This window comes from Lasioglossum baleicum, chromosome 12 (genome assembly GCF_051020765.1).
Source record: "Lasioglossum baleicum chromosome 12, iyLasBale1, whole genome shotgun sequence".
Classification (NCBI taxonomy): domain Eukaryota; kingdom Metazoa; phylum Arthropoda; class Insecta; order Hymenoptera; family Halictidae; genus Lasioglossum; species Lasioglossum baleicum.
In genome coordinates this window covers 6,561,096-6,586,696 of record NC_134940.1, presented here as the reverse complement: position 1 = coordinate 6,586,696, position 25,601 = coordinate 6,561,096, and the positions used below count along the sequence as shown (strand labels likewise).

Below are 25,601 nucleotides of genomic sequence, written 5' to 3'. Positions count from 1 at the left end.
ATTGAACATTTAATAGTCGATATTGTAATGTATTGTCTTTGCTAAAATGTCAGTGTCCAATAAAATTTTGTATTTTAAACGCTATGATGTGTGCAAGTAATTTTTGAAGGAGTTTTGTTATAATCAAGTCGCTACTCATTACTAGATAGCCGTTTTTTTGGATCTCTTGGCAAAAACGTATTACGTGTAATTTAAAATAGTCAAAATATTAGAAGAATGTAGAAATACTGTTACATTATGCTTAACCAATTCACGTAGAGAATTTTTATTCTGACGCCTTAATTTGTTCACTTCATCTGAAGAAACAACGGTAGGTAACTTGCCTTTAATAATTGTTAACTTAATTAGGTTTGCACACACAGTTCACTTTATTGTTTCAAATACATATTGTAAATTCATATACATAGTTCCGAAATAATTCAGTAGATTTTTACTGAGATCTAGGTCACTATATTCCTTGAAGTCCTTTGGCAAATGGGCTCTGTGCATTTGTGTGCAGGTAGAACTTACCCCTCCTGGAAATCAAAATAATCATGTACAGGGTATGGGAGTATTTTATTATTAATGATATCTGTTATTTTTCCTCTCTGGTTCCAACAATCGAACATATTCGAACCTCTATAGAGTTCAAATTCCCATAAGAGTGAAATGGTAAGAATATTATACTAACGCAGTAGCTGGTGCTGCGAATCCCATGGGGACGACGTTCGCTCGATTACATTCCCCGCTCTTGAACTGCGAACTACCAGAACACTGCACAGCCATGAAACCATTCGGATTCTGAATGGATTCCGCATAATACCTCCAGGATCTGTGATGATTACAATTTGCTGAAATGGATAAAAATAATAAGTAACAACGTTCGAGTGTACAAGATGGTTTAAATTCGAGTGCCCAGTATATCTGAGTCACTCCGATAGTCTGACAAAACTAAATGTTTTAAACGAAAGTCGATCAGTTTAAACATTGTTGAAAAGTAAGAATGTTGATAAAATGAACGAACTTTCGGTCGTAGGAATAATAGGACAGCCAGGTTGCGGTCTGTGACCGTAATTGGGATGAAAATCAGCGTCAGCGCTGCTGACTAGTTGACCAAGGATTGCTCTGTCAGTGTGTATAATATCGACAAACTCAGCGTCGCCGGATTGTAAGTGTCTTCCCGTTTCGAACATGGGACCAGCAGGATCCAAACCTGTGAGAAAATATTTGGACACATTTGAAAGTCTAGAAGCAATTTGCTGAATGACACTTATTACCTATGGACACTTTAAAACAATTGTACCGTTGTACAATTCATCTAGAAGTAATTGCTGAACAAGGAATTGCTTCCTAGCTATGAACACTTTAAAACGATACCTGTTATCCTAGGAATACGGAAATTCGTATGAGATCCTACATGAGCAGCCACTTGTCCACCCAACGAGTGTCCGATTACGTGAATTGTATTACGGTTCAAACCATGCGCTACCAATTGGTTCAGAGCATTAGCAATTGCGGCACCGACATTATCAACATGAGACGCATCGGCGAAATAATTTATTTTGTCTGCGATTTTTCTATAATCGATTGCGATCACGTTACAGGTCGTGTGTTGAAGATAATCTGCAACAAAGTTAAAAGTGCTATTAAAATTAAAGAAGCCTTTGATTTCCATTACAGATAATTAATAGTCTCAATAAAGTATAAATCCAAAAGGCGCTCTACATTATCGACATCACCGCGTGCTTTTGTTGGCATCTAGCGGCTCTGTTCGTTAAACGACACGCGACGCCCGGTAAATATAAACATAGCGGCGCCCATACCAGTCAAAAATCGTGAAAACCGCTTTACTTTAAACACTCATAATTTTTGAACCAATGGATTCGTAAGATTAAAACTTGGATGCTCGGTATCTTTCCTTCAAAATCTACTGGATTATATTTAATAAGTTAAAAGTTTCTGGTTTCCGAGATATTCTGCTGATTTGATCTGATATTCATATACCGCGTAAAAAAAATCGCACAAAAAAATCTCATAAAAAAGACCGCTCAAGAACAGGTTTGACTGTAGTCAAAAACGCTAGATGAAAAGTCGATCTAGGCCGCAATCGCCCTCAAAAATCCTATTTTTAAGATTACGAGGCGTAATTTGCATTATTCGGAAGCATACAGCTGCGCATCTAGCTATTTTCATAAAGCTGCGACTGCTACATGCTTCCGAATAATGCAAATTACGCTTGGTAAACGTAAAAATAGGACTTCTGAAGGCGATTGTGGTCTAGATCGACCTTTTATCTAGCGTTTTTTTACCCTAGCGTTGTTCCGCACCCTTGCAATCCTGGAAGAACGAGTCTACCCCCTTAACTCTTACAAAGTTTCTTCTCTCTCGCTACCACTAGTAGAAATAATCGTCTGATGAGATTTCACGAGTGGCTGAACCCGAATTTCAGATACCGCTCTTCTGGGGAGATTTGAAAGAAAATGTAGAAGTATTCTCATTGTCAGTCTGTCTCTTCTAAATATACAAGGTGAGCTAGTAAAAGCCATGAAGTAACTGAAGAAACCCGTTATCTACCGATTGTATAAAGATTTACTGTATTTAAGGAGTCTAATAGAATAAATACTTTCGGATATTTTTGTTGGCACCTAACATTTTTCAAAATATTAACGAGTCACTTCTGGTAATTTCTTCTATTGATTTGTCACTGACTCACCCTGTGTATTGAAGGGTCAAGAGACTTCGTGAATATCTCATGAAGAAACTAGCAATTCTCGAGCTCTCGGAACGTGACCGTATTGTATAATGTAACTTCTCCGTTGCATCAGTTGCAAATTGCTCGAATAACTTCGTATTGCAATAATTAAATTTCTTGAATAATTTCAATAATTGTAAAATGAAGATGAAATACTCACTGTTCACTATTAGGGTGACACTTTCCCTTTCAACGTCTTCCGTGTACCCATGAATGTGGAAAACTGTACACTTGTTCAAATTCAATTGACCAATCAATTGAATTATTTGTCCGATGTTAATATCTTTGTGCGTTCGACCACTGAAAAGAAATAAAACCATTAACAAACTCAAGATCATCAACAATATTTATGTATAACCGAGGCACAACAAATCACCTATAATGACGGAAGAAAATACTGCTCGTGTCCACTGCTCCAGAAACATCTGCGAACAGTATCAATTCTTTTTATTAAAAATACATTTTATCCTTGACATGTGGAATCATCACACAATAGTTTGTCTGATGAATTGCTTGAAATTGATATAATATCATGTATGCATAACTAGAAGTGACCATTTTACAATGCTTGATAAAAATAACAAGAATATATTTATCTAGATATTCAGCAACTGTGTTATCGTAATGTAATAATATGTAAAAAAAGGTATCGAGAAACTCACGTCCCAGCGAAAGAGCGATCAGCCCCAGAACGAAACGTATGCGAAAGCTTTCCATGTTGCAAGAACAATCTTCCCACGCAAGTTCTGACACCTGTGGTCCTCGTCGATGGTATAATATAGGCCCATTGTATAATTTATGCAGTGTATGATTGATGGGACGCCGCGCCGTGGTACCTGTCACACAAGAATTGCCCATTTACATTTACTTAACGACAAATTAGATACCACGTGTCGGTTTTATCGCAAGATATATATCTGAATTGCCTCCCATTGTATGTATACTGATTGTAAGATATGTAAGATTAACCCTTGCATTAGGGCCAATGCCGCACCACTAAAATTTTGTGCTAATTATTATTTAATATCCTAGGAAATATAATAGGAAAAAAAGTTTTTAAAAACCACGCTTATATTAAAATGCACTAAAAAGGAGAAAATAATTTTTTTAGACATTAGTGACTATAAATAAAAGCGTGGGGTGCCCACGAAGGTTACGTAAATATAGTTTATATTAATAACAATATTATGCTTTTATTTATAGTCACGAATGTCTAAAAAAAATTATTTTCTCCTTTCTAGTGCATGTTAATATGTTACGGATGACGAACAGGTGTTCAATATCATCTCTGGCAGGAACCGTCCTAGATAAACGAACAGAGCTACCCTAGATAAGTCTACATAGCTGTTTAGTTTAGTTTAGGGCCCAGACATACGCACGACCAACTGGTCGTTGACAAAATACAGGGATATATAAGCCCTTGCATTTCTACTCTCGTGGGCTAGTACTGTCGTAATCGCGAATCGTGTTGCATCGTGCTGCATCTCAGAAGTCAACTACCAGTGAGATCGAGCTAATGTTCCCCTTCGAATCAAAGTTTAACCGTATAGATTCCGCGAGTTCGGTGTAAAATCTATTAGGCAGTGATAAGGTTGCTCCGAGACCCCCGCATTGCCAGTGCGCCAACACCGTGCATCTTAGTTTAGGTAATATCTTCTTTCAATTCTTTCTATTCTAAATTCAATCCATTCGCGACAATTACACAATTGTAATACAAATTCTTATAGTCAGAATATATTCGTGTTCTTTAATAATTAACGCAAATTTATTAAACCCATAATTATTGTCGAATATCCTAATCAAGTAATTGAACGTCCGCACACGATACAATCTTACCGCTCGGGTTGTATCAATTAAATTATACTAGTTACGAGGCTTCAGGTTCGTTCGCGACATTCCAATTGTCCAAACAGAGATTTATCCAACCTAGTGGCTCCCCAATTTCGCATTGGGTTCGTCCGCATCCTAAAAGCTCCCTGATTTCGCATCAGCTTCGTCTGTGCTCTTATTCAACTTCCCAGCGGCTCCCCAATTTCGCATTGGGTTCGCCCGCGTCGTTAGACAACCTCCTAGCAGCTCCCCGGTTTCGCATCGGGTTCGTTTGCGCGTCGCTCCATTCCTTCTAGAGGCTACCTGACTTCGCGTCAGGTTCGTCCTCGCTGTCTATAATCCTAGCGGCTGCGCAATTTCGCATTGGGTTCGTCCGCGTACCTTAACTAACAAATTGATATCATATTCCTAGGGTAACAACCCTTCGCCGGCCACTCGTGCTGCTCGCGGCCCTCCCTAGTAGCATTTACGGTTGGCCAACGGTGGCCAACGATTGGGAGTTTGTTGGGGAATGGTGGGGCATGGTTAGTGGTTTTGCCGACAAATCCCCAACGTAGGGCCAACGACGAAAAATTACGTCAATTTGCCGACGAATAACCAATGTTGGGCCAACGACGAATACCCAACGTATAACGACGAAAAATTATGACAGTTTACCGACGAATACCCAACGTTGGGCCAACGAACGAATACCCAACATAGGGCCAACGCCGAATACCCAACGTATAACGACGAAAAATTATTACAGTTTGCCGACGAATACCCAACGTTGGGCCAACGACGAATACCCGTCGTTCAAGATATATGTAGCGTCGATCGTCATTTGGTATTTGTCGATTTTCACTATTTCATTCTTCTGTGCTGTTTCGAACTGTCGAAGTGATTGTTACTTGTGCCGCGTGTTTTATTTCATTTCATTAACAAAAAATTTTGATAATGTACAAAGTGGTGGAATTTAATTCAACACCATTAATTTAATTCAATTTAGCACCATCGTTCGGTAGAACATCAGCCATGGATGCAGCTACGCCAAATATTGGTAAGTATACTGTTAAATTCGTAATGAGTGGTTTAGTTTAACAATTATTTATACCAATACTTAATTATACGTGTTACCACGTATTGTAGATACTTTTTAAAGAATGTGTGTAATTTATGCATGCATTCAATTGCAATTAACAATTTTGTTTCCTTTTGCTTTTCTTGTTGTAAGATTAATTTCTATGTTATTTTTCAGATTTTACTGATGCACAAGTGTTCGATGGATCATCAGCCATGCAGCTACGCCAATATCTATAACTGCGAAAAACAATTGTATTTTAAGTACGTCGTTATCCGATTCTTGTTTCACCATCTTAAACGGAGCTGTTGTAATTATCAGAACTATTGAAGAGGTGTAATATGAATGTAATATCATATTACTAATGTGCAATATGTAATGTAAGAAATCGTGCTATTGTAATATGTAATATGTATGTAATATGTACAAAATAATTGAGATATAAAAATAAAAAACTCATAATACACATATATATATGTATATAATTAATTGACCCTACGCAAAAAATCCTCTAGTTGGCTTTAAGTATTGTAGGCCCTACGTTGGGTATTACCGTTGGCCCGACATTGGCTGAACGTTGCCCAACGTTGGCCCTGACTGTTGGCCCAACTGCAAAAAAGAGCGACATCTCTAACGGTTGCCCAACGCAAACCGCCAACGTAGGCCCAACGAAACGCCAACCGTAAATGCTACTAGGGCTGGCTCGTAACAAATATAAGCGTGTCTTTTAAAAAGTTTTTTTATAAATCTTTTATTTTCTACTTTTTAGTATTTTTCATTAAATGGTAAGATATAGAAAAGCAAGATATGGAAATACGCGAGATAGAATGAGGGGATGACTCCGAGAGACGACGTCTCTTGATGGAGTCCGAAATTGTCCGAAATGAAACTGAATGAACGGAACATCACAACCACACTGAGGTCCTTCCGTGGTCCTTTCGTGAGGTCCTTTCGTAGGAACACGTAGTGGACTAGGTAAGCGCTGGCGCGCTGAGTTGGGATCGCTGAACGTGATGACGTACTACGGAGTACACAGTTTCTTTTTTAAATTTGTTTTTTAATATTGCATTGTCATCCAGTTCTGGGCTATGTTTAAAGTTTCAAATCTCTAGCTCATCGGGAAGTGGTATAAAATTCGATTTCAAGATTTGACACATACAACAACGACAACTCGACAAGCTAATATAAGCGTGGTAAAAAGAAAAGAAAAATCGAAAGATAATATACCACGTGTCGTTTTTTTTCGAAGGATATCTTTGCAAACCGTCTTCTACGTTTTTATAAATGGTAGCGAATACTAATTGTGCGATAAGATAAACGGGAGAAATACAAAACAGAAAAGAGAAGTAGGAAAAAAAAATGTATATATTGAATGAACATTGTATACTTCTGTTCGTCCAAAAAACTGAAGTGTGTGCGACTAGTTAACGCGTGACGTTCTTCACAAATATATTGTAAATATTTAGTATTTGATAAAATTTGACCATGAATATTTTAAACTGCTTCCCATAATTTCATGTGAGTTTACGTAATAACGGAAACGTAGGGAAGGGGAAATGTATATGTATGCATATTGAATGTATACTGTGTATGTTATAATATATGTATTGTCTTTATCAAAATGTCACTATACAATAAAATTTCATCATGAATATTTTAAACTGATTAGGACGATATTATTTAACTTTACTTAATATTTAATTATTCGTTTAATTGGGTAGCGAAGAAGAGTCCTGGGAACCTCTTTTGAAAGAATTACACTCGTCCTTTGGAAATCACGATCGTGTCCCTTGCAGTCCTCTTGCGAACGGGCTTTTCGAATTTGTGTGTAGGTAGTAAGTGCCCGTCCTAAAAAGATATAAATAATTATATTCATCAATTCACCAAATTTAAGTGGCAAAGCCGTCGCATATAAAACTTGTTTTAATCAAGGGAAACTGAAATAATACTAACGCGTTTGTTGGTGTTCCATATCCCATGGGTACTATATCCGTATAATTACACGAATTAAATTTAAAACTGAAATCGTCTTTACACTGGACGGCTAAAAATCCTGATGGATTTCTCACTGACTCCGCGTAAAACCACCAGGATTTATGATGGCTGCAAAAATCTGTAACATTTCATCACGAACGGTATAATTATTTACTTCTGTATAACAATTTTCACAACTGCAACTGCTGCAATAAGAACGAAAAGAGTGTACCTTCATCCGAAAGAGGTGCAACGACAATCGGACAACCAGGCTGTATTTTATGTCCATAATTCGGAAGGAAATCCACAGAACCAGAGTTGTACAGTTGACCGTAAAACATTCTGTCAGTGTGTATAATGTCGACGAACTTGGCGTCGCTAGCTTTCAAAAACCTTCCGGTGTAGAATAGAGGACCAGCTGGATCTAAACCTGCAAGAAAGTATTTCATCGTGCTAAACTAGTCAACCCTTCAGGGATAATGTCTGAGGATTTGCCGATCTTCGAACTCGTGTAACTTCGCGATAGTTTCTCTCATTTTAAAGCTTGAAGCTTTTACTATTGTAATACAGGGATTAATATTCGGACACTCTCAAAAAAACGATAATTTTCTAAATATTGGACTATACAATTTGAACTCTTTTACTGCATGATGTGAATATAAATTTTTTCAAAAATTGCTATGGTCGGAATTGTAGGGAAAATACTAGAAGTTGCATTTTACAACCTTTCAGCATCTTCTCTGTAATTCCGGCAAGTAGGAATTTTCCTCAAAAATTTTTGTCACGTTGTGCGGCAAACCAGTTGTTCTCACTTTTCGAAAAAGTTCAAATCGTGTGGTCGAATATTTAAAAAGTAATCGTCTCTTTAAGAGTGTCCGAATATTAGTGGGAGTCACTGTGTACCTATCAAATTATTTAATATAAGATACCTGTTATCCTGGGGAGAGTGAAATTCAGATAGGTGCTTGTTTGTCCAGACACTTGGCCACCAAAGGAATGTCCAACTACGTGAATTTTCTCCTGATCCAAACCACTGCCTTGTAATTTATTGAAAGATTGAGCTAGAGCCTGAGCGATTCTACCAACTAATCCCACAAGAATGATATAATTGTTGGCTGCAATTTGCCCATAGTCGATAGCGACCACGTTCGCATCCGTCGTCAGCAAAGCTGCAACAAACGACATCGACATTTGCATAAGCGTGGAAAGTTTTTTTATAAAGGACAAACGATTTTATATAAAGGACAATTGCTTGTGTGCGTAAGTAAACGAAGATAAGAACGCGTCCACGATAAACCAACTGTGAATTTATATGCAAAAGAAAAATTCTTTGTACGAAATGCAAAATACGTATTCCCTGTCACGAATAAGTGTTTTATTGACTTTTCTAACTAATGATCCACTGTTTTGTTACTTCTGAAAATGAACGAGCATGATTTACCGTCCGTTACTGTGACCACACTTTTGCTGTCCACGGTTTCAGAGTATCCGTGAATGTAAAACATCGTCCATTTAGTCAAATCCAATTTAGGGATGAGAAGCGTGATGTTGCGGATGTTAATGTCCGTGTGCACGCCATCTCTGAAAAGCGAATTTTGTTATAATCGAAATCAGCATTATTGAATACAACAGAAACACTATCGATCACATTAGAATGTAAAATGGCAATATAAACAATTTATTTGTATAATCTAACGATGAAAGTATTAGGTACACACATTTAGATGTGGCTCTTTTTGAATCCAAATCTTTGCACCGCCGTAATATTAAGAAGGTATATAAGAAGATTATAAACAAATTTATGTATGAATAGTTACTTAGTGTAGTGTCGGAAGAAAATCGTGTCCGGCGATGTCGACGCGCCTAAAGCACCTGTAAACAATAATAATATACAATTTTGTAGTAAGGTGCTCACGCGATCTCCATTAACACTAAACGTACCGACCATCAAAAGTGACTGACGTGTGTAGTATCACAAAAATAACACGATTAAATTTATTTATACACTGGAGTCAAAAAATATATTCGATAAATTCCCATGAAAACACCTCTACAATTTCAATAATTGTCAAATAAAAAATCTAGAATGGGTCATTTGACCCCTCGTGGTAGGTTTAACCCCTTAAGACCTAATTAACGTGGAAAATACTCACATGCCAGGGCAAGACTAATCACCGCAAGGAAAGTAAACACGCGAAAGTTCCCCATATCGACGGTAATCGAAGATATCAAGTCCGCACAATCTCGAGTCGCAGTCTGACGTTTCTATTCCCCGTCGACGCTATATAAGCCCATTCAGTAATGTATGCACAATAATGTATGTTATTTGAGAATGCTATTTCCTCCACGGAAGCGGCACATTTGCATACACTTAAGAACTAGACACAAATGAACTGTTACACCAACAACAATGTATGTATAATGTTGTCTTCCCGAATTAATTGTAGACAGGCCGTGTTTACGAGGTGTTGTATGACGTATGTGTATATAACGAATGACCCAGTGGACACCATCAAATCGATTAAAATGAAGTCTGTATCTAATTAACAGCAAGTATTGTTCTTCACTTGGTTCCAGAGTCGGTGAAGACTACGAGATTTTTTCCGCGATGTATGTACTTTGTGTTTGTAGTCAGATTACGGCTGATAAAGTCGAGGTGTGAAAAATAGGCTATTGTAATGTACCGTGCGATCATCTCATCAACTTGCGCGATACATGGAGTAACAAAAAGAAGAAGCATTTCATTCTTCTCATTTATTTATTATTTATTGCAAAAATAAAAATAAGAATAAGAATATATGCAGCAATTAATGCAAGTAATTTTTATTTCGCACAAAAATCCGCAGTACCTCTGAATTCTGCCCTCCAATTGGCTCCCAACCGGAAGGGGCGGGGATACGCTACTGCTTTACCTTTTCCCGTAACAGAGGAATTCTCTCGTACAAGGTGAAACGCTTGTAAAAACTTTGGCGATTAAGATTTTCCATATCTGCGTCAACTTCCTGATCTAGAACGTGTCTAGATCCAACGGTAAGGTGTTTGACGGTGACTACGAACCAGTTCTTCAAAATACCATTGATGGTAGTCGAGAGAGTTACCAATAGACTGCGGATTTTTATGCAAAATGGAAACTCAACTTTGTCCGAAACTCCAGCCAACTGATAAGGAGGGTATTGAATTTATAATAATAAAGCATAAATTGTAAAGGGAGATTGCGCGCGTAATGTTACACAGGTATAGGCTAGTAATTATGATATCTAAGGAGAACCTATAGGTGCCTGTCACAGCAAAATACGAGCACCTCTTTTCAGTCATTATATCTTGTGAAACTCATAACAAATCTTCCCTAGATTTTCCGAAAATTTAGCTCGTATATCAATTTTATCAAAATTAGATGAAAATTGTATTTACTTTCACGTATGTTACTTCTGTTGTTCATACATAACACTTTGTACTAATTATATACAGTATGATATATTATATTACTCACTACCCGTAAAAGCTGTTTATGTATTTAATGTTTCGTGTAACAGCTCCGTCAAAACAAACGAGCTAAAGTAAACTCTATTATAAACGATCAATAATATGTTAATTAAGAAATTCAGTAATTACGCTAAATTGTTATCCTCGTGTCGACGGAACGTATGCAACGTAATATAGCTTTATTCAAACCCGACAAGTGATCCTATATTTTCCATCACAGTGAAGTGAAAATTAATCAAATCTCTGTATTTCTCCATATTCTATTAAACGGTTTTTTAAACTTGTTTATTTATTTCCAGCTTGATGTGCAAAACTGCAAATCACCGATAATTTGCTAGAACAGGTTCACAGTGAAAGTGAAATTACTAATTCAGAATATTTAAAACGTTCTCATTGTCGCTGAGTTTATCTCCAGGTTATCTTCGAACACTAACAAGTTAGCCTTTTCCCTGGCATTATCGCATTAAAAACACATAAGCGAGTAAAACAAACGACAGGAACTTGTAAATTTATCAGGGCATTTTCACAGACATCGCAAATCTTTCTTCTGGTAATTAGGTTATCAGAAACCCGTAAAATTTTTCAGTATATGCTGTGAACAATTTGCAATTCATATTTTCCTTTTATTACAATCGTTGGAGAGTAGCCTTGGCCTTTAATCTCACAATTTCGGTCCCTAATCTTAGCAAGTCATTTGCAAACAGTCCTTTCTTGTAGAATACCTTTTCCATAAACATCACGTACCTCATTTACCGTTCCAATCACGACTTCACCTTTTCGATTAAACTGAAGAATCGAATATCGCAAATGCATTAACTTCTCTTTGCAACCTTGGCATAACAAAACTGACGGAACAAGCGAATTAATTACAACAAATTCCATTCGGAGACTTTCATTTTCCTGAACGATATGTGTCAAATAACGCTAACTACGAGACATTTGCGAAATTAGTAACTTTGTAGAAATTTAATTAAATTGGCGTTAGAGATGCGCTACTGTTAAATTCAGTCTCGCCGTTACCGCCAACTCTGTTCCATCAAAATATTACCCCAATCTTTAATAAGGATGTAAATTTGCTGTTTGAGCTGACTTAAAGGAGCTTATTATAATAACGATTTCAATTAGAAGTACAAGAGTATCAGCCACGAAAATTTCCAATTTTCCTGAATTTAATTTGAAAGTGAAGTGGTTCCGTAAATATTTTATTTTCTCATATATTTATACGAAATAAAATCTCTAATCTAAAGATACCCTACCGAGTAAATATCGGCAAGATCTCAGATCCCATTTTCCCCTAAAATTTTTCCTTCAAATTCACGGCTATCCCCCTCCTGCGGAGCAGCCATAAATTTTCTGCGATTTAGATTTAGCGATTGTATTAGCAAATTGCATTAGCATTTAGACTGACAGAAAATTATCTCAACTGTTAAATATCCATTTCCTTTAATACTGAAAACAAATAACAGAAGTGCAGAATGTTCCTTATACAAACCATTTTGCCAGCAATAAATTCGAGTAAAGCGTCACACGACATGAAATTTATTTTCTTTCAATTGTATATACCAAGTGTCACTCTATTCGAAGCACGCCATATGTATTTGTATATATTTCATCGACGTTCCCTGATAATTATCGATTCCATTGAAATATAAACTCTGGAGTTTGGAATGTCTTTGAAATAAAATTATTCGAGAAAACGATAAATATTTATGTAGAATGAACGGTACCTAAATACAATAGAGTGTAGAATTGAAGAGACGTGTTACATTAAGAACAAACTTTGCAGTGCTTATTGCAATAAATAAATTCCTTGATTTTTGGGGGTGTTTGGGGATGATTGGTACGCAGACAACGCGTTCGATTTATTGGATTAATTTCAGTAACATCCTACAATCTGTTCATTCATTTCACTCACCCTATATATCTTCCCCCTCTCTTTCATTCCCTACGTAATCTAATGTGAAACGTTGCCCGAAATCAGTACACCCTAAAAACCGAGGGGACCATCATAATTCATCGGATAGCCGGTGTATAGCGGATTATTATTATTTCGTGCAAATAACCTGTTAGTTCGCCGGAAGATAGATGTAGCTTGCGGGACCAGCTCTCATTTCGTCTTTCTAGGGAAAGAAACATAAATATTTGAGGAGCATCATTCTCATGAGGGTTGGCTTCTCCCTCGTTTATGACAAAGAACATCAACGCGTTTGCGCAGCCCTTTTTTCATAGCTACTGTAGCAACAGACTTTGATTTGCAATGAAAGACCTGACAGCAGCGATTGTGGAGGGAAGAGCACCAAGATGAAAAATAACATGTGGAGGGAAAAATCTAAAGAAAAACTGGGAGAAGGAAAATACATGGTTACAAATCACAAAGTTTTATATATATTTTTCCGGAACAAAACGAGTCCTTCAAACAATTATCTTGCTTCGAGGTAAAAGGCAATCTAATCTAGAAAAACACAAACCAGTGCACGATCAAGAAAAGATGCATCATTCAAGAAAGAGTTAAACGAGAGAAACCACGTGAAAGAATGTATCGGGAACTTGAAATAACGTGAGAGGTAAAAATATGAAAAAATTCAGCGTACCTAGCTGGTGCATAACAGGTTTATAAATAACAAGTATGAAAGAACTGCGATCGGAATTCAGGAGTATGAAAAGCATCCGTACACTGAAAGACTGTCTTTAAATTGCAACACTTCAGAGAGTCTCCGGAGAAGCTTATAAAAATGTATATATTCAGATCGATCGAATACTTTCGCGAAACCTGGAAATATACATAGACGCTTCTAGCATAGTCGCTTCTGCATAGCTTTTATGTCACTAGTTTATTAAATACATTATCGCAGAAGTGATAATTGCTCTGAATCGTCCGAAGTAATTGAATCTCCTCGAAAATGCGGACAAATTAAGCCATTATCCATCCTAAATACAAATTTCCCTGCGCGGACGATGTTGTTATCCGCGATAACGTGTGACCCACGGGCACATTCGCAAACCGCGCAATAAAATAAGCTGAACAAACTGAACAAGCTGAACAAACCGCAGAATATTAACGATAGCAGTATATGTATATTAACGCTCACAATGATATATTCTAGCCGGAGTTGGTCCGTCCACGTGTTCTCGCATTTTACTACTTTTTACCGCCAACATAAATATCAGAATGAAGAGCAAACTAACTGATAAAAACGATGATAATAACTAGACTTTATAAAATTTTCCAAAAAGGGTAGAGTATAAAATTCGACAGAATTTAGTACAGTTTTTATTTACTTTGATTTATTTATCTTATTCCGCTGTCTTAAAATTCGTCTACGAAAATTGAATATTCAATTTTCAGTAACTCTATATTCAGAAATACTGTGTTTCAATTTATTAAACGACTATATACATGTTAAGTATAAGACTTTTGAGAACTATGCGAAAATGTGTCTGTATTTAATGTGTTTCAGATGGTGAAGATGATGGTGACCGTAGTCATAGTATTCACAATCTGTTGGCTCCCGTTTAATATAATAACCGTGAGTGGCTTATTTGAATAAATTTCTTACTATTGTATGCGATGATTAGACAGCGGATCTTTATGCAAAATAAAAATTTTCCACCCGGATTGCAACAAACTGTAGCGAAATAGAAATTGATTTGCTTTCAAAATATATTTAGGAAATGCATAAAATCCGCTGTCTAGCGACGATAAACTAATAGCTTGCTCGGTAACGTGAAATTATATTTTCTGTTTAGCTAATAATCGATAACAAGCCAAAGCTGAGAAGCTGGTCTGGACTTCCCTTCGTGTGGATGGTTCTTCACTGGCTGGCCATGTCTCATTCCTGTTACAATCCAGTCATTTATTGCTGGATGAATGCAAGTTTTCGAAGCGGTTTTATCAATGCAATTAGTCGATTTTCTGGCGTGCACCGTATTGTCCGCCACGGGACGCAACGTAATGATAACAATGCCAGTCTAGTTGGAATCCCATTAAACGGTAATTGAACTTTAAGATATTCAATGTTTAACTATAGCGTATTCACAAATCGCATAAAATTCATCAATCCACAAATTGTTTCACTAAAAGATATACAGTACTGGACAAAATAAAGTGCGCACCTCGAATATTTTTACAATTACGTTTATAACTTCGTAGTTTTTACAGATATATTAATTATGAATTTGCACAAAAAGAAGGTTTCTTAGTCTACTTTTAAACTCAATGAGATATAATTCTAAAAACATGAAACATCGTACATTAGTCAGCCCGTTACGTCTGTTGTCATATTTTCCTTGGACAAAATAAAGTACGTACTAGAGTGTTTAGTTACTGTCAGCAATAATGTCATGCAGGATATCTTTTCTTGCGGTTGGAGATAAAAGAATGTTTACAAATAAACGTATTAATAAAGTTTCAGTTAGCCATCAGTGCTCTTAGAAGCACGATTCTATCATTCCATTACGAATAACATGGAAACGAAACAAGTTTCCGTACAAATTAGAAAATTAATAGTTAACGACCGGCAAAAGTCTCCAATAGGAAAATCGGTGAAAAGTACAATGTTAGTGAAGCAGCGGTCAGAAAGATCTACAAAAAATTTGTAGAGCTTGGCACAGTAGCCGATAACATCGGTCGCGGACGGAAGAGGAAGACAAATTCAGTCGAGGATCGTAGAATTATCCGGGAAACGAAGAAAAATCCAACTGTTACTGGTCGTGTAATCAGGGAAAATGTGCAACTCAACATTTCTGAACGAACCGTGCGCAGTAGACTTCGGGAAGCTGGGCTGCGAAGCAGTTTTGCACAGCGTCGCCCTTTAATTCGAAAAGTTAATAAATTGAAACGTCTCCAATTTGCAAAAAAAATACGTCGATAAGCCAGTGGACTTCTGGAAAAAGGTTATTGGGAGCGATGAGGGTAAGTATGACCTGTTTGGTCATAAACAACGAACACTGGTTTGGTTGAAGCCCGGCGAAAAGCTTCTGGATAAAAATGTCCAAACAACTGTCAAGCATGGAGGAGGCAGTATTATGGTGTGGGGGTGTTTTGCGTGGTCGGGTGTGGGAAATCTCGTCAAGATCGATGGTATTATGACAGCAGACAAATACATTGACATCCTCAACAAGAATTTAGAGGAGTCTCTGCTAAAGATTGGTCTGGAAGATGAATTTATCTTCCAACAAGATAAATCGTCGGATTTAAATCCAATTGAAAATCTGTGGTCCATTCTGGACCAAAAGATTGACAAGGGTAACGTAACGAATAAATTCAAGTTATTCGAAGCTTTGGAAAAGGCGTAGGGAAAGATCGACGAACAGCACATCCGGAATCTCGTCGAGAGCATTCCTCGGGGTTTGCAAGAGGTCATACGAGCAAAGGTTGGCCATACAAAATACTAGTTCTCAATTAGAACTTAATTTTGACTCTTATTATCACATGCGTACTTTATTTTGTCCAAAGAAAATATCCTTATAAATGTAACGGACTTGTCCATTGAAAAATGTTAAATGTTTTTGAAATTATTATATTTTTGTTAAAACTTAAAAGTAGACTAAGAAATCTTCTTTTTGTGCAAATACATAATTATTATATATGTAAAAACTACGAAGTTATAAACGTAATTGTAAAAATATTCGAGGTGCGTACTTTATTTTGTCCAGTACTGTATCACTGACTGAGGCGTGCATAGCATGTCTGAAGACCACTTACCGTTTCTACTTATTTCGAACACGAAAACCTATGTGTGAGATACATATGTGCACACGTTTTTATCACCGACATGTCCGAGAGCTTTATTCGAAAATATTCGACTTGACATTTTCGACTAATCTTATCGTGTATAATAGTTTTACCACTAGTAAACTAAATTTCAAAATCAATTAGAAATGACCAATGAATTAATGTTATTATATATTTTAAAATGTGTATATATACATATCTTAATAAAAAAGTTATAGTGAATAGAAAATTCCTTGATTAGACTTGTTAGTGACTTTTAGATTGTTACATTTTCTGAAAATAGTCCCAAGCAAATTTATCATGTGATAACAATTGATAGAAGATCAAAGGCTATATAAAACGAAGACTTAAAATAAATTATGCACCTTCATTCTTTTAATGAAATACTGATTTGTCAATTTGTTTGACACTTTTTGCATGTATGTGGATCACTCTTCCCACGCTCATGGCCTAAACAGTTAAGAAGCGCTAAGAGACTAGAAAAACAAGAAAACAACAAAACTTCTTCTCACAATAGTGCCTGGTAACGATTAAAAATCAAATTTAGAAAAAGAAGCGTGTCAGACAAATTTTTATAATTATTTGATTACTTCTAGAGACAATCCTATAAATTACAAGAGGTCTTGTATGTGCAAAGTCAATTTTAAAAATTGTTCTAGTTCATAAAGAAATAGATAATCGCTAGTGGTAGTTCTTCGGCAAATCTAACATGATTTTTTTTCTATTTTAGGTGCCGATGGTTCGGGTCACACTGGTCTGCGACGAACGAACACATGCACAACTAATATTAGCGTTCCTCGACAAACAAATGGAAGCCATAGTGCGTTTGTAAGAAGTGCCAGTTCTCTATACAATAGGTACAGAGCTCAACACGTACAACGACAACAAGGACATTCAGAGGAACAATTATAAAGAATTTGTATAATTAAAATAAGCCCGACTAAATACTAATTGTAAGTGACGATAAGCACGTAAGCGATACTTGACTGTAAAAGAAATCAGTGAGTATAACTTGTAATAATTGCAACAAAAATATTCTCCTGTGTCTGATCAGAGGAGATGTTATAATTATAAGAAGAATTTAACACTGTGTGATTTCGGTTCCAAAATTAAATTTTCATTATTTTATATTTTATAATATATACGCAGCGGCTCCAAAAAGTATTTGACCATATACATTTCCGATAAAGAAAAGAAAAACGGAAATGAAGTACTCAAATATTTTTTGTAATTTGATTTCTGCCTCCTTCTACAAATATAGGAAATTGGAAAAAAATGAAACCTCTGAAATTATACATTAGTCTGCTTAGATTGAAAAAAGTAATTCGCAAGGAATTCCTTCTTTCAAATCGTAATAATTTGTTACATTTTATAATAAAATTGTGTAAGTACGTATGAGAAGTAATTTGTAAACATTGTAATAATTGTATATAAAAAAGCACATAACAACTGAACCTGAATTCTGCATATATAAATTTTGTTAGTTATAGTTAACGATTTCGTTAAGTAAACTAGACGTGTATACGTATTTAATGTTCATTGTTGAAAATGTCTAATAAAACATTAATGATAAAATAAAAGCGTTAAAGAATAATGAAATTTGGAATTAAACGTCGCTATTTCCACTTATTTACCCGTGTGTGCAATTGTATGTAAATAATAATTTCGTTCCCAAGGAAATAATTATTTCTCATTTACATATATTGTTAAATTACAATGCACAGAGTAATTTTATTCAATCTCCAGTCCCTTACCAAGAAAGTCAATAAACGAAATCAAGGGATTAACAAACAATAAAAATTATTAACACATTTTATTAATTACAATTGATTGTAAATGAATGTTACTCCGCAGTTAAAATAGCAGGTAAAGTACTTCATACAATTATTTATGTAAATAATAGTCTAAAAAAACTCATTATATGGCAATGTGAAATACAAGCTTTGGTTCCAAAAATACTTTACAATTGTCTTCTTTATCACAAAAATATATTTAATATTTAAAATATAAATAAAAATATAACATTTATCAATTTTCTACGGTCCTATAGTTGAACAGGCTTGATATCACATTATATTTATTTTAATATTACATATATTTTTCAAAGAAATGCAGCTGTTACTCTTGGAAATAAATAAAGCGTCGTAAGATTAAATCTGCAATTTATAGAGGAATGGTTTCCATATACTGTTGGTATGACTAATACTTTCATACAGAAGTACATAAACAACATGCATCATTAAATGCAATTAAAAACATCTCTTCACATGATCCATTTGATAAAAGTTCGTATAGTATGTGGTAAACACATTTAACATCCAAACAGATTATCTAACATAATCTTTTTACTGCCTAAAATAAATCTTTTACATTGACCAATGTAAAACTCTACTTAACAATAAATGCAACATCAATAAAGTTTCTTCTTTAAGTTTCAAACTTCTACTAACAGGCATTGTCATAGTGCATGTAAGTAAAATGATACTGCGATAAATAATACATATTAAGAATATATTACTTGTATAAAATGGATTTCAATGTTTGCAAAATTTCAGGATTTCGATACGCTATCAAGCCATTGCTGTTCGAGAAATTATTAGATGTAGATACATATTTCACATCTAAATAATTTGAATCGTCATTTATAAAACTTTGAAACTCGATAACACCTCCATTCAAAGAACGTAAGAGAGCATGGGGGCCACAAGTATCCCATTTATACGTGGATTTTTTAGATAATATATAAACTTCAGCTTCTCCGAGAGCAACGCATAAAATTTTATAACCAGCTCCTGCTGCTTCCACCAACGTGAAACCAGCATTTAATAGTTCAGTTTTTATGGCAGCGTCTTCCATTCTACCAAGTACAACCACCTTCTTATCGGTAGGTTCTTTCGATATTGAACATTTCCCAATATCATTTTCAATACATCCCCAATAGCATTTTCCCTTCCATCTATTAAATAAATTATAAAGTTAAGACAAGTTAAAACAAGTTAAAGAAATTCGTATTTTACCTTGTGTCCATGCTCGTGTGAAAAGGTTGATTAACTACACCTAAAACAGGTATGGCTGTGCTTTTCGAATATGCTCCGATCAAAACAGTAACACAACGCAAACCGCTCAAATGTATGCCAGTCGCATCGTCCTCCTTTTCCCCTCCGTGTATATAATCTGCAGTTGAATCTACAAAATTTTCACGAATTGCTCCTCAGGCAAGCTTTATTATACTACAAAACAAATACAACATTTGACAAGTAATCTAATTACATTATATTTACTGGCAAAGGCAGTGATTTAATGTTATAAACGAAAGAAAGATTCAAAGCATGCAGCAAAAGGAAGGAAGTAAACTTAGAAAAATGCAAAAGTTGCTACATATACAAATAGAAACAATTAACATTACTTTCGAATTGGTAAAGCTTAAAGAGTACAGGAAAACATATTTACCATGAATTTCCCGTGCAATTACTTTACTGAGTAATGTTAGAAAATTTCAATATTTAGGATAATCTATTGGCACTATATTAGATACAAATAGAATCTATACATTTTAGAATACTATTGTAGTGATTCATATCATCACATTTCTTACCAATTGGATCTATCCATATACCAAGATCAGCGACATTAATATCAAAATCCGAAGGTACTTCCGCAACCACTGGAAGATCTAAAGATTCAATATCTTTATGGACTTCTATGGCTAATAATTCTGCCGTAGTACTATCGTTGTCCATCACTTTCGCTAACAACTTAGTTGTTTCTTTAATAGTAGAACAGACTTTAATAGTTATAGTTTCACCCATAGCATTACTGAATATATTATTCTCCTCTCCACGCACTTCCTTGGACAATTCTGGAAACTAATCGCAGTAAGACATTAGTTACAGTTCTATAAAATCTCGTAATCCTAGAAGTGAGTTCTCATTGTAGATATTTTCAATTTACCTCTTTTTCAATATCATGCTTAATTGTCTCTTGTATCAGAACATCCGCCAGTGTTTTAAAATCTTGAAAGAAGCGTGGATTCTTTTCCTCTTCTGATTTCTCTTGCACAAGTAGTTTAAAAAGAGCATCATTCTGCCTGCATGCTCTTGCAATGTTCGCAGCTTTTTCGGAAACTTTCAGGAGGATAGATAACAATCTACTGCCTTGCTTCATTTTTGTGATTGTTATATTTACTTAAAATTCTGAAAAGTACATTATTAACTTTAAAGCAATTCTAATAATTATATTCGAGATTGAATACGTTTTATACCCCAGTTATACAAAATATAGTTTATTAAAGAATTTTTTTGGCGGAAATCTGAATAAAACAATCTCATGCAATTGTAAAGTAACAGAATCTCACCAATATGATATGTGATGATCGACGATAACGTTCACAAAATTAGAAAATGAAAGTATCAAAAGAATCGTTCACACATTATAATTAGCGATTGACGTAAGCGGAGAATACGTGCGTTCACGTCTGATTAAATTTACTAACGAGATTAGAATAAAAATATTTTACATCACTATGACCGCATCACAGTTTATTATGTGAATACCATTTCATCAATTTTTTATGAATTCAATTTAATTTATGAATTTTAATACTTTAGATTAATATTCTTACAGTATTTGGTTAATTTACTAATGCTTCAATTTGTTAAATATAAACACATACATTATAAAATAGATATTCCTCGCAGTATTTATGCGAACTAAATATGTAGAAATGGAAATTCGTCAAATAACTGATTATAATTTCAGTCCATGTCACTTTATTTTGTAAGCATTTCATAGATCTATTACTCAACTCGTGCACTCTTCAGTCCATTTCGAAATGGCAACATAACCTGACTTGCGTTATAAGGAATCTAAATACATATATATACATATACATAATACATACATATGATGAAATGTATTTAAATACATAATTTTGCAAACATATATGTAAATTATTTAATGTTCACTTTGTATTTATGTATAAATCTTTATTTTATGTCTTTATCTTGATTTTAAGAAATCATCGTCAAACCGGTGTCTGATTACGAAACTTGAAAAATATCACACATTTTATATCTGTGCAGTGATAATACGTACTTTTTATTTATCAAAAAGTATACAAACCAAAGTATTTATTCTATTGTCCATAACAAGTAAAAATTGTCAACTAAAAATATTAGCACATATTTAAAATGACTGCGATATTGGGAGCAGGTGTATCTGGCTTATCGGCTGCATATTATGCTCTTCAAAATGCAAAAATGATTCCTATTGTTATATACGAAGCTACGAATCGTGTGGGTGGTTGGGTACATTCCAAAAAATTACCTGATGGTACAATCTTCGAACAAGGTCCACGGACAATCCGGCCTTCGGGCGAAGGTGGGAAAAATACATTAGAATTGATGGAACAATTGCAATTATCAGATAAAATTGTTCCTATTCTAAGTAGTGATCCAGCAGCCCGTTGTCGTTTAATATACACCGATAATCAATTACATTTATTACCTAATTCTATCAAAGGTATCATAAAAAAAAACACCCTATTAAATCGTTCTTTACTCAGCGTCGTATGGAACGATCTAAGAGCACCAAAAGTTGTTCACGAAGACGAAAGTATATATAACTTCGCAAAAAGAAGACTAGGCAAAGATGTAGCAGACAAATTGATTAGCTCGATCGTGGTGGGAGTCTGTGCGGGTGATCCATACAAAATAAGTGCAAAGTCGTTTATGACTACTTTGTTCGAAGCTGAACAAGAACATGGTTCTATAGTGAAAGGAGTAATAGCAAAGGCATTGAAAAGGGGCAAAAATAATAAAGTAAAAGACAAGGCTGAACAAATGAAAGAGAATACTGAAATCAATAAACAATTGGATAATACACAGACGAGTTTAAAGGAAAGAGCAAGGAAAGAAATGTGGTCGATATGGACCATGAGAGGAGGTATCGAACAATTACCGAAATCGCTGGCTACAGATATAACCAATCGCGGAGTCAGTATTAAAATGGGACATAAATGTGAACAGCTTAAATTTAACAAAGACTCTGTAGAGTTAAATGTAAATGGAGAAGTTAAAGAATACTCTCATATTATTTCAAGCTTGCCCGCGAAGAGTTTAGCTAATCTTTTGCAAGCTCAACATCCGAAATTAGCTAATGAATTAAAAGACATACCTACTGTAACGGTAGGCATTGTGAATCTTCAATTCCCTAAAGATGTCTTACCTATGAATGCATTTGGAGTCCTGATTCCTCCGCGAGAAGAAAGACCGATCCTGGGAGTGATATTTGATTCGTGTGTCGTTCCTCAAAAATCTGATGCAACAGTATGTATAAATAGGAAATTTTATTATCTGCTGGTTCTTTTTGTTATAGCTTTCACAAGTCATACCATACTTTATTCTATCGATCTTTTGTTTTGTTATACTAATATTACATTGCAAAATGAACCTTTTTCTGATTTTATAACGGATTAGAGAAACTTTTAGAGATACAACATTTATACTCGTTAAAATCCAGGTACTGACAGTGATGATGGGAGGTGCGTGGTTCGAAAAATACTTTGGACAATGCTCATCTGATGAACATTTGCTGACTGTAGCAGTCAACCAAGTGCGGGAAATCTTACACATCGAGGAAGATCCCATGGCATTCAATGTCTCCATTTTGAAGGATTGTATTCCACAGCACATAGTAGGTCACACGCAACGCTTAACCCGCATCCGCAATTATATCTCCGAGCATAAAATTCCTTTAGGGTTGTGTGGCTCTTCATATCAAGGGGTAGGACTCAATGATGTTATTCTGTCAGCAAAACAAGCTGTTTCTGATATCAATTCACATATACTATGATTTAATAAAGTTCAAATGCAGCTTGGCCAGGCAAACGTTGCAGTGCTTTCCTCTATGATTAAAAAAAGAAAACAAGTCCACACACACAGACACATATATATATATTCTACCAATGTAATTACAGCTATATCAAACCAAGATGTAATGTTCGAATTTAAATTGTGTACAGAACATGCACTATTAAATATATATTGCATAATAAAACTTTAATAAGCAAATATTAACTTAATGAAGATGTAGGTGTAATTGGGGAAGAAAATATATACTTAAATAAAAAGCTACTTGTTAAGATGTTTTTATATAGCTGTATATAAATTAGTCTGCTAGATTTTTAGAAAGCTACAACTATTACACTTAAAAAATAAAATTATGCGTTGTACAGACTTTTAATAAAATTTTTTAAAATACAGACTTATATCTAACTAATTAAAATTTTTATATCAATCTACAAAAAGTTTAAAAAAAAGGAGAGGATAATTGACTACCATTTATATGGTTCTTGTTTATTATTACATGAATGATTGATCATTTTTAATTACTACTTTTTCTTATAAAATAAAATAAATTAAATACATTTAACAACATACTACTTCCTGATACATATATGTATATATTTTAAAGTTACTGTAAATAAGCAAGCAAGAAGTAAGTATTATTGTAGGGATGCCATACACAAGCACATAGCAATTCCACATTTATAAATACATTATAAGTGATTATGCAACTACTACAATGCAACATTTATTCTTAACGGTACTACTGCACAATTATAAGAAAAAAGTTCAAAATACGAGAGATTTTATATATAATTAGAGTAAATCTTATTTGAACTTTTTCTATTTATTATAGTGCTCTGAATTTGCTAAGAGAACTTGAAAAAGAAATATATAAAAAACCATACAGAAATCAATATAATACACCGAGGTATTAAAAAACTGTTAAAACAAGTTTACTGAGCAACAGTACCTGCGTATTTAACTTCATCGAATGCTTTTCTAGCTTTCTTTAATTCTTCGTTCATCGTTAACAGATCTTTCACTCTTGCATATTTTCTTGGATCTTTTTTAACTGTGAAACAAAATGATTATCATGTTTGATGCATATGGAATAAATTTTATATAGGTCCTTTAATAAAACAAGAACAACTTAAATAAGTAAACATAATTTTATATATACCTAAGAAAACTATGTCTTCCACTTGAACACGACCGGTGCGTCCAATTTCCATAGCTCTGTGAGTCATTTCAGTAATAAATTCAATAACTAAATCTTCTAACAAATCCACACTTTCTGTATATGGATTTTGATCATCGCCAAAACCATACATCATACAACGTAACTCTTTCGAGAACAAACGTTTTCTACCGCCGGGTAAAGTTCCACCGATCGCAATTTCGGCCTCCTCATCTTCAAACTGTAATTAATAATTCACAATTTATATCAACGATTGAAAAATTTCATCAACTTGAAAAATTTCTAACCTCAGTTCATTTGACTGTTCCGAATCAAATTAATTTCGGCCTTCTCATCTTCAAACTGTAATTAATAATTTATAATTTTGTATATCAACGATTAATTTGACTCAGAATAGTCAAATTAATTGAGGTTAGAAATTTTTCAAATCGACATTCACAAGCTAACATTAAATATTAAAATTCTTTAAAACAATAATATGTAATGTGTATTAAAAAATACCTGTTCAAAACCTTCTTCCGCAGCCATAATTTTACCAATCCTTTTGTAGATTCAGGATGTGTTCATTGCAAGCATGTATTGAGGAACACAACATAAACATATAGCAAATGAAATCAGCTGAAATTATTTAGTCGTGACTGGTCGTGGCTCATCGTGGCTGTCGTGACTGGTTTGAACTGTTTGAATAGTTTTCTAACATACCAGGTTAAAATTGAGGAAGATATCTGCAAGAAGTTATATCG

At 34.7% G+C, this 25,601-nt stretch overlaps 6 protein-coding genes across 16 annotated transcripts in view; 2 read left to right on the top strand and 4 right to left on the bottom strand.

Moving 5' to 3' along the window:
* LOC143214100 (RYamide receptor) overlaps positions 1-18,404 on the top strand; it is a 104,068-nt gene extending 85,664 nt beyond the window's left edge. Inside the window, exons 5-8 of one of the 6 annotated variants that reach the window (XR_013010096.1) lie at positions 14,537-14,605; positions 14,826-15,069; positions 17,271-17,335; positions 17,543-17,684. Coding sequence is in view for 2 of the 6 variants with exons in the window: in XM_076434736.1 (XP_076290851.1) it covers positions 14,537-14,605; positions 14,826-15,069; positions 17,543-17,724 (495 nt within the window). In the remaining 4 variants the exon portion in view is untranslated. Of the gene's footprint in view, positions 1-14,536; positions 14,606-14,825; positions 16,452-17,270 lie in introns of all 6 variants that reach the window. The other 5 variants (XR_013010097.1, XR_013010099.1, XR_013010098.1 and 2 more) reach the window with 5 other exon arrangements.
* LOC143213871 (pancreatic triacylglycerol lipase-like) lies at positions 357-3,448 on the bottom strand. Its single transcript, XM_076434172.1, has 7 exons — positions 3,394-3,448; positions 3,108-3,156; positions 2,892-3,031; positions 1,357-1,602; positions 1,004-1,192; positions 671-830; positions 357-515 (listed from the first exon to the last, which is right to left on the bottom strand). The coding sequence occupies exons 1-7, from the start codon at positions 3,446-3,448 to the stop codon at positions 449-451; spliced, it is 906 nt and encodes a 301-aa protein (XP_076290287.1). The 3' UTR covers positions 357-448.
* LOC143214102 (pancreatic triacylglycerol lipase-like) lies at positions 7,225-14,869 on the bottom strand. 2 transcript variants are annotated; one of them, XM_076434743.1, is made up of 7 exons: positions 13,142-14,869; positions 9,413-9,467; positions 9,037-9,176; positions 8,525-8,764; positions 7,828-8,025; positions 7,575-7,734; positions 7,225-7,469 (listed from the first exon to the last, which is right to left on the bottom strand). In XM_076434743.1, exons 1-7 carry the CDS (start codon positions 13,275-13,277, stop codon positions 7,397-7,399), a joined length of 1,002 nt encoding a protein of 333 aa, XP_076290858.1. In that variant the 5' UTR covers positions 13,278-14,869; the 3' UTR covers positions 7,225-7,396. The 2 variants fall into 2 exon arrangements, with proteins under 2 accessions (XP_076290858.1, XP_076290859.1); XM_076434744.1 differs by having other exon boundaries at positions 7,227-7,469; positions 9,749-13,218.
* Positions 18,405-18,778: 374 nt separating the features above from the next.
* Ipp (inositol polyphosphate 1-phosphatase) lies at positions 18,779-24,731 on the bottom strand. 5 transcript variants are annotated; one of them, XM_076434741.1, is made up of 5 exons: positions 24,631-24,731; positions 20,764-21,005; positions 20,408-20,678; positions 19,830-19,998; positions 18,779-19,768 (listed from the first exon to the last, which is right to left on the bottom strand). In XM_076434741.1, exons 2-5 carry the CDS (start codon positions 20,974-20,976, stop codon positions 19,327-19,329), a joined length of 1,095 nt encoding a protein of 364 aa, XP_076290856.1. In that variant the 5' UTR covers positions 20,977-21,005; positions 24,631-24,731; the 3' UTR covers positions 18,779-19,326. The 5 variants fall into 5 exon arrangements, with proteins under 5 accessions (XP_076290856.1, XP_076290857.1, XP_076290855.1 ...); XM_076434742.1 differs by lacking the exon at positions 24,631-24,731 and adding an exon at positions 23,038-23,115; XM_076434740.1 differs by lacking the exon at positions 24,631-24,731 and adding an exon at positions 22,138-22,274.
* Positions 21,617-25,601, top strand: part of LOC143214558 (protoporphyrinogen oxidase-like) — a 29,005-nt gene continuing 25,020 nt past the window's right edge. The window contains exons 1-2 of the mRNA XM_076435772.1: positions 21,617-23,138; positions 23,332-23,649. Coding sequence (XP_076291887.1) covers positions 22,002-23,138; positions 23,332-23,649 — 1,455 coding nt within the window. The 5' untranslated portion in view covers positions 21,617-22,001. The remainder of the gene's footprint in view (positions 23,139-23,331; positions 23,650-25,601) is intronic.
* Taf13 (TATA-box binding protein associated factor 13) lies at positions 23,639-25,572 on the bottom strand. Its single transcript, XM_076434759.1, has 3 exons — positions 25,360-25,572; positions 24,841-25,078; positions 23,639-24,732 (listed from the first exon to the last, which is right to left on the bottom strand). Exons 1-3 carry the CDS (start codon positions 25,384-25,386, stop codon positions 24,614-24,616), a joined length of 384 nt encoding a protein of 127 aa, XP_076290874.1. The 5' UTR covers positions 25,387-25,572; the 3' UTR covers positions 23,639-24,613.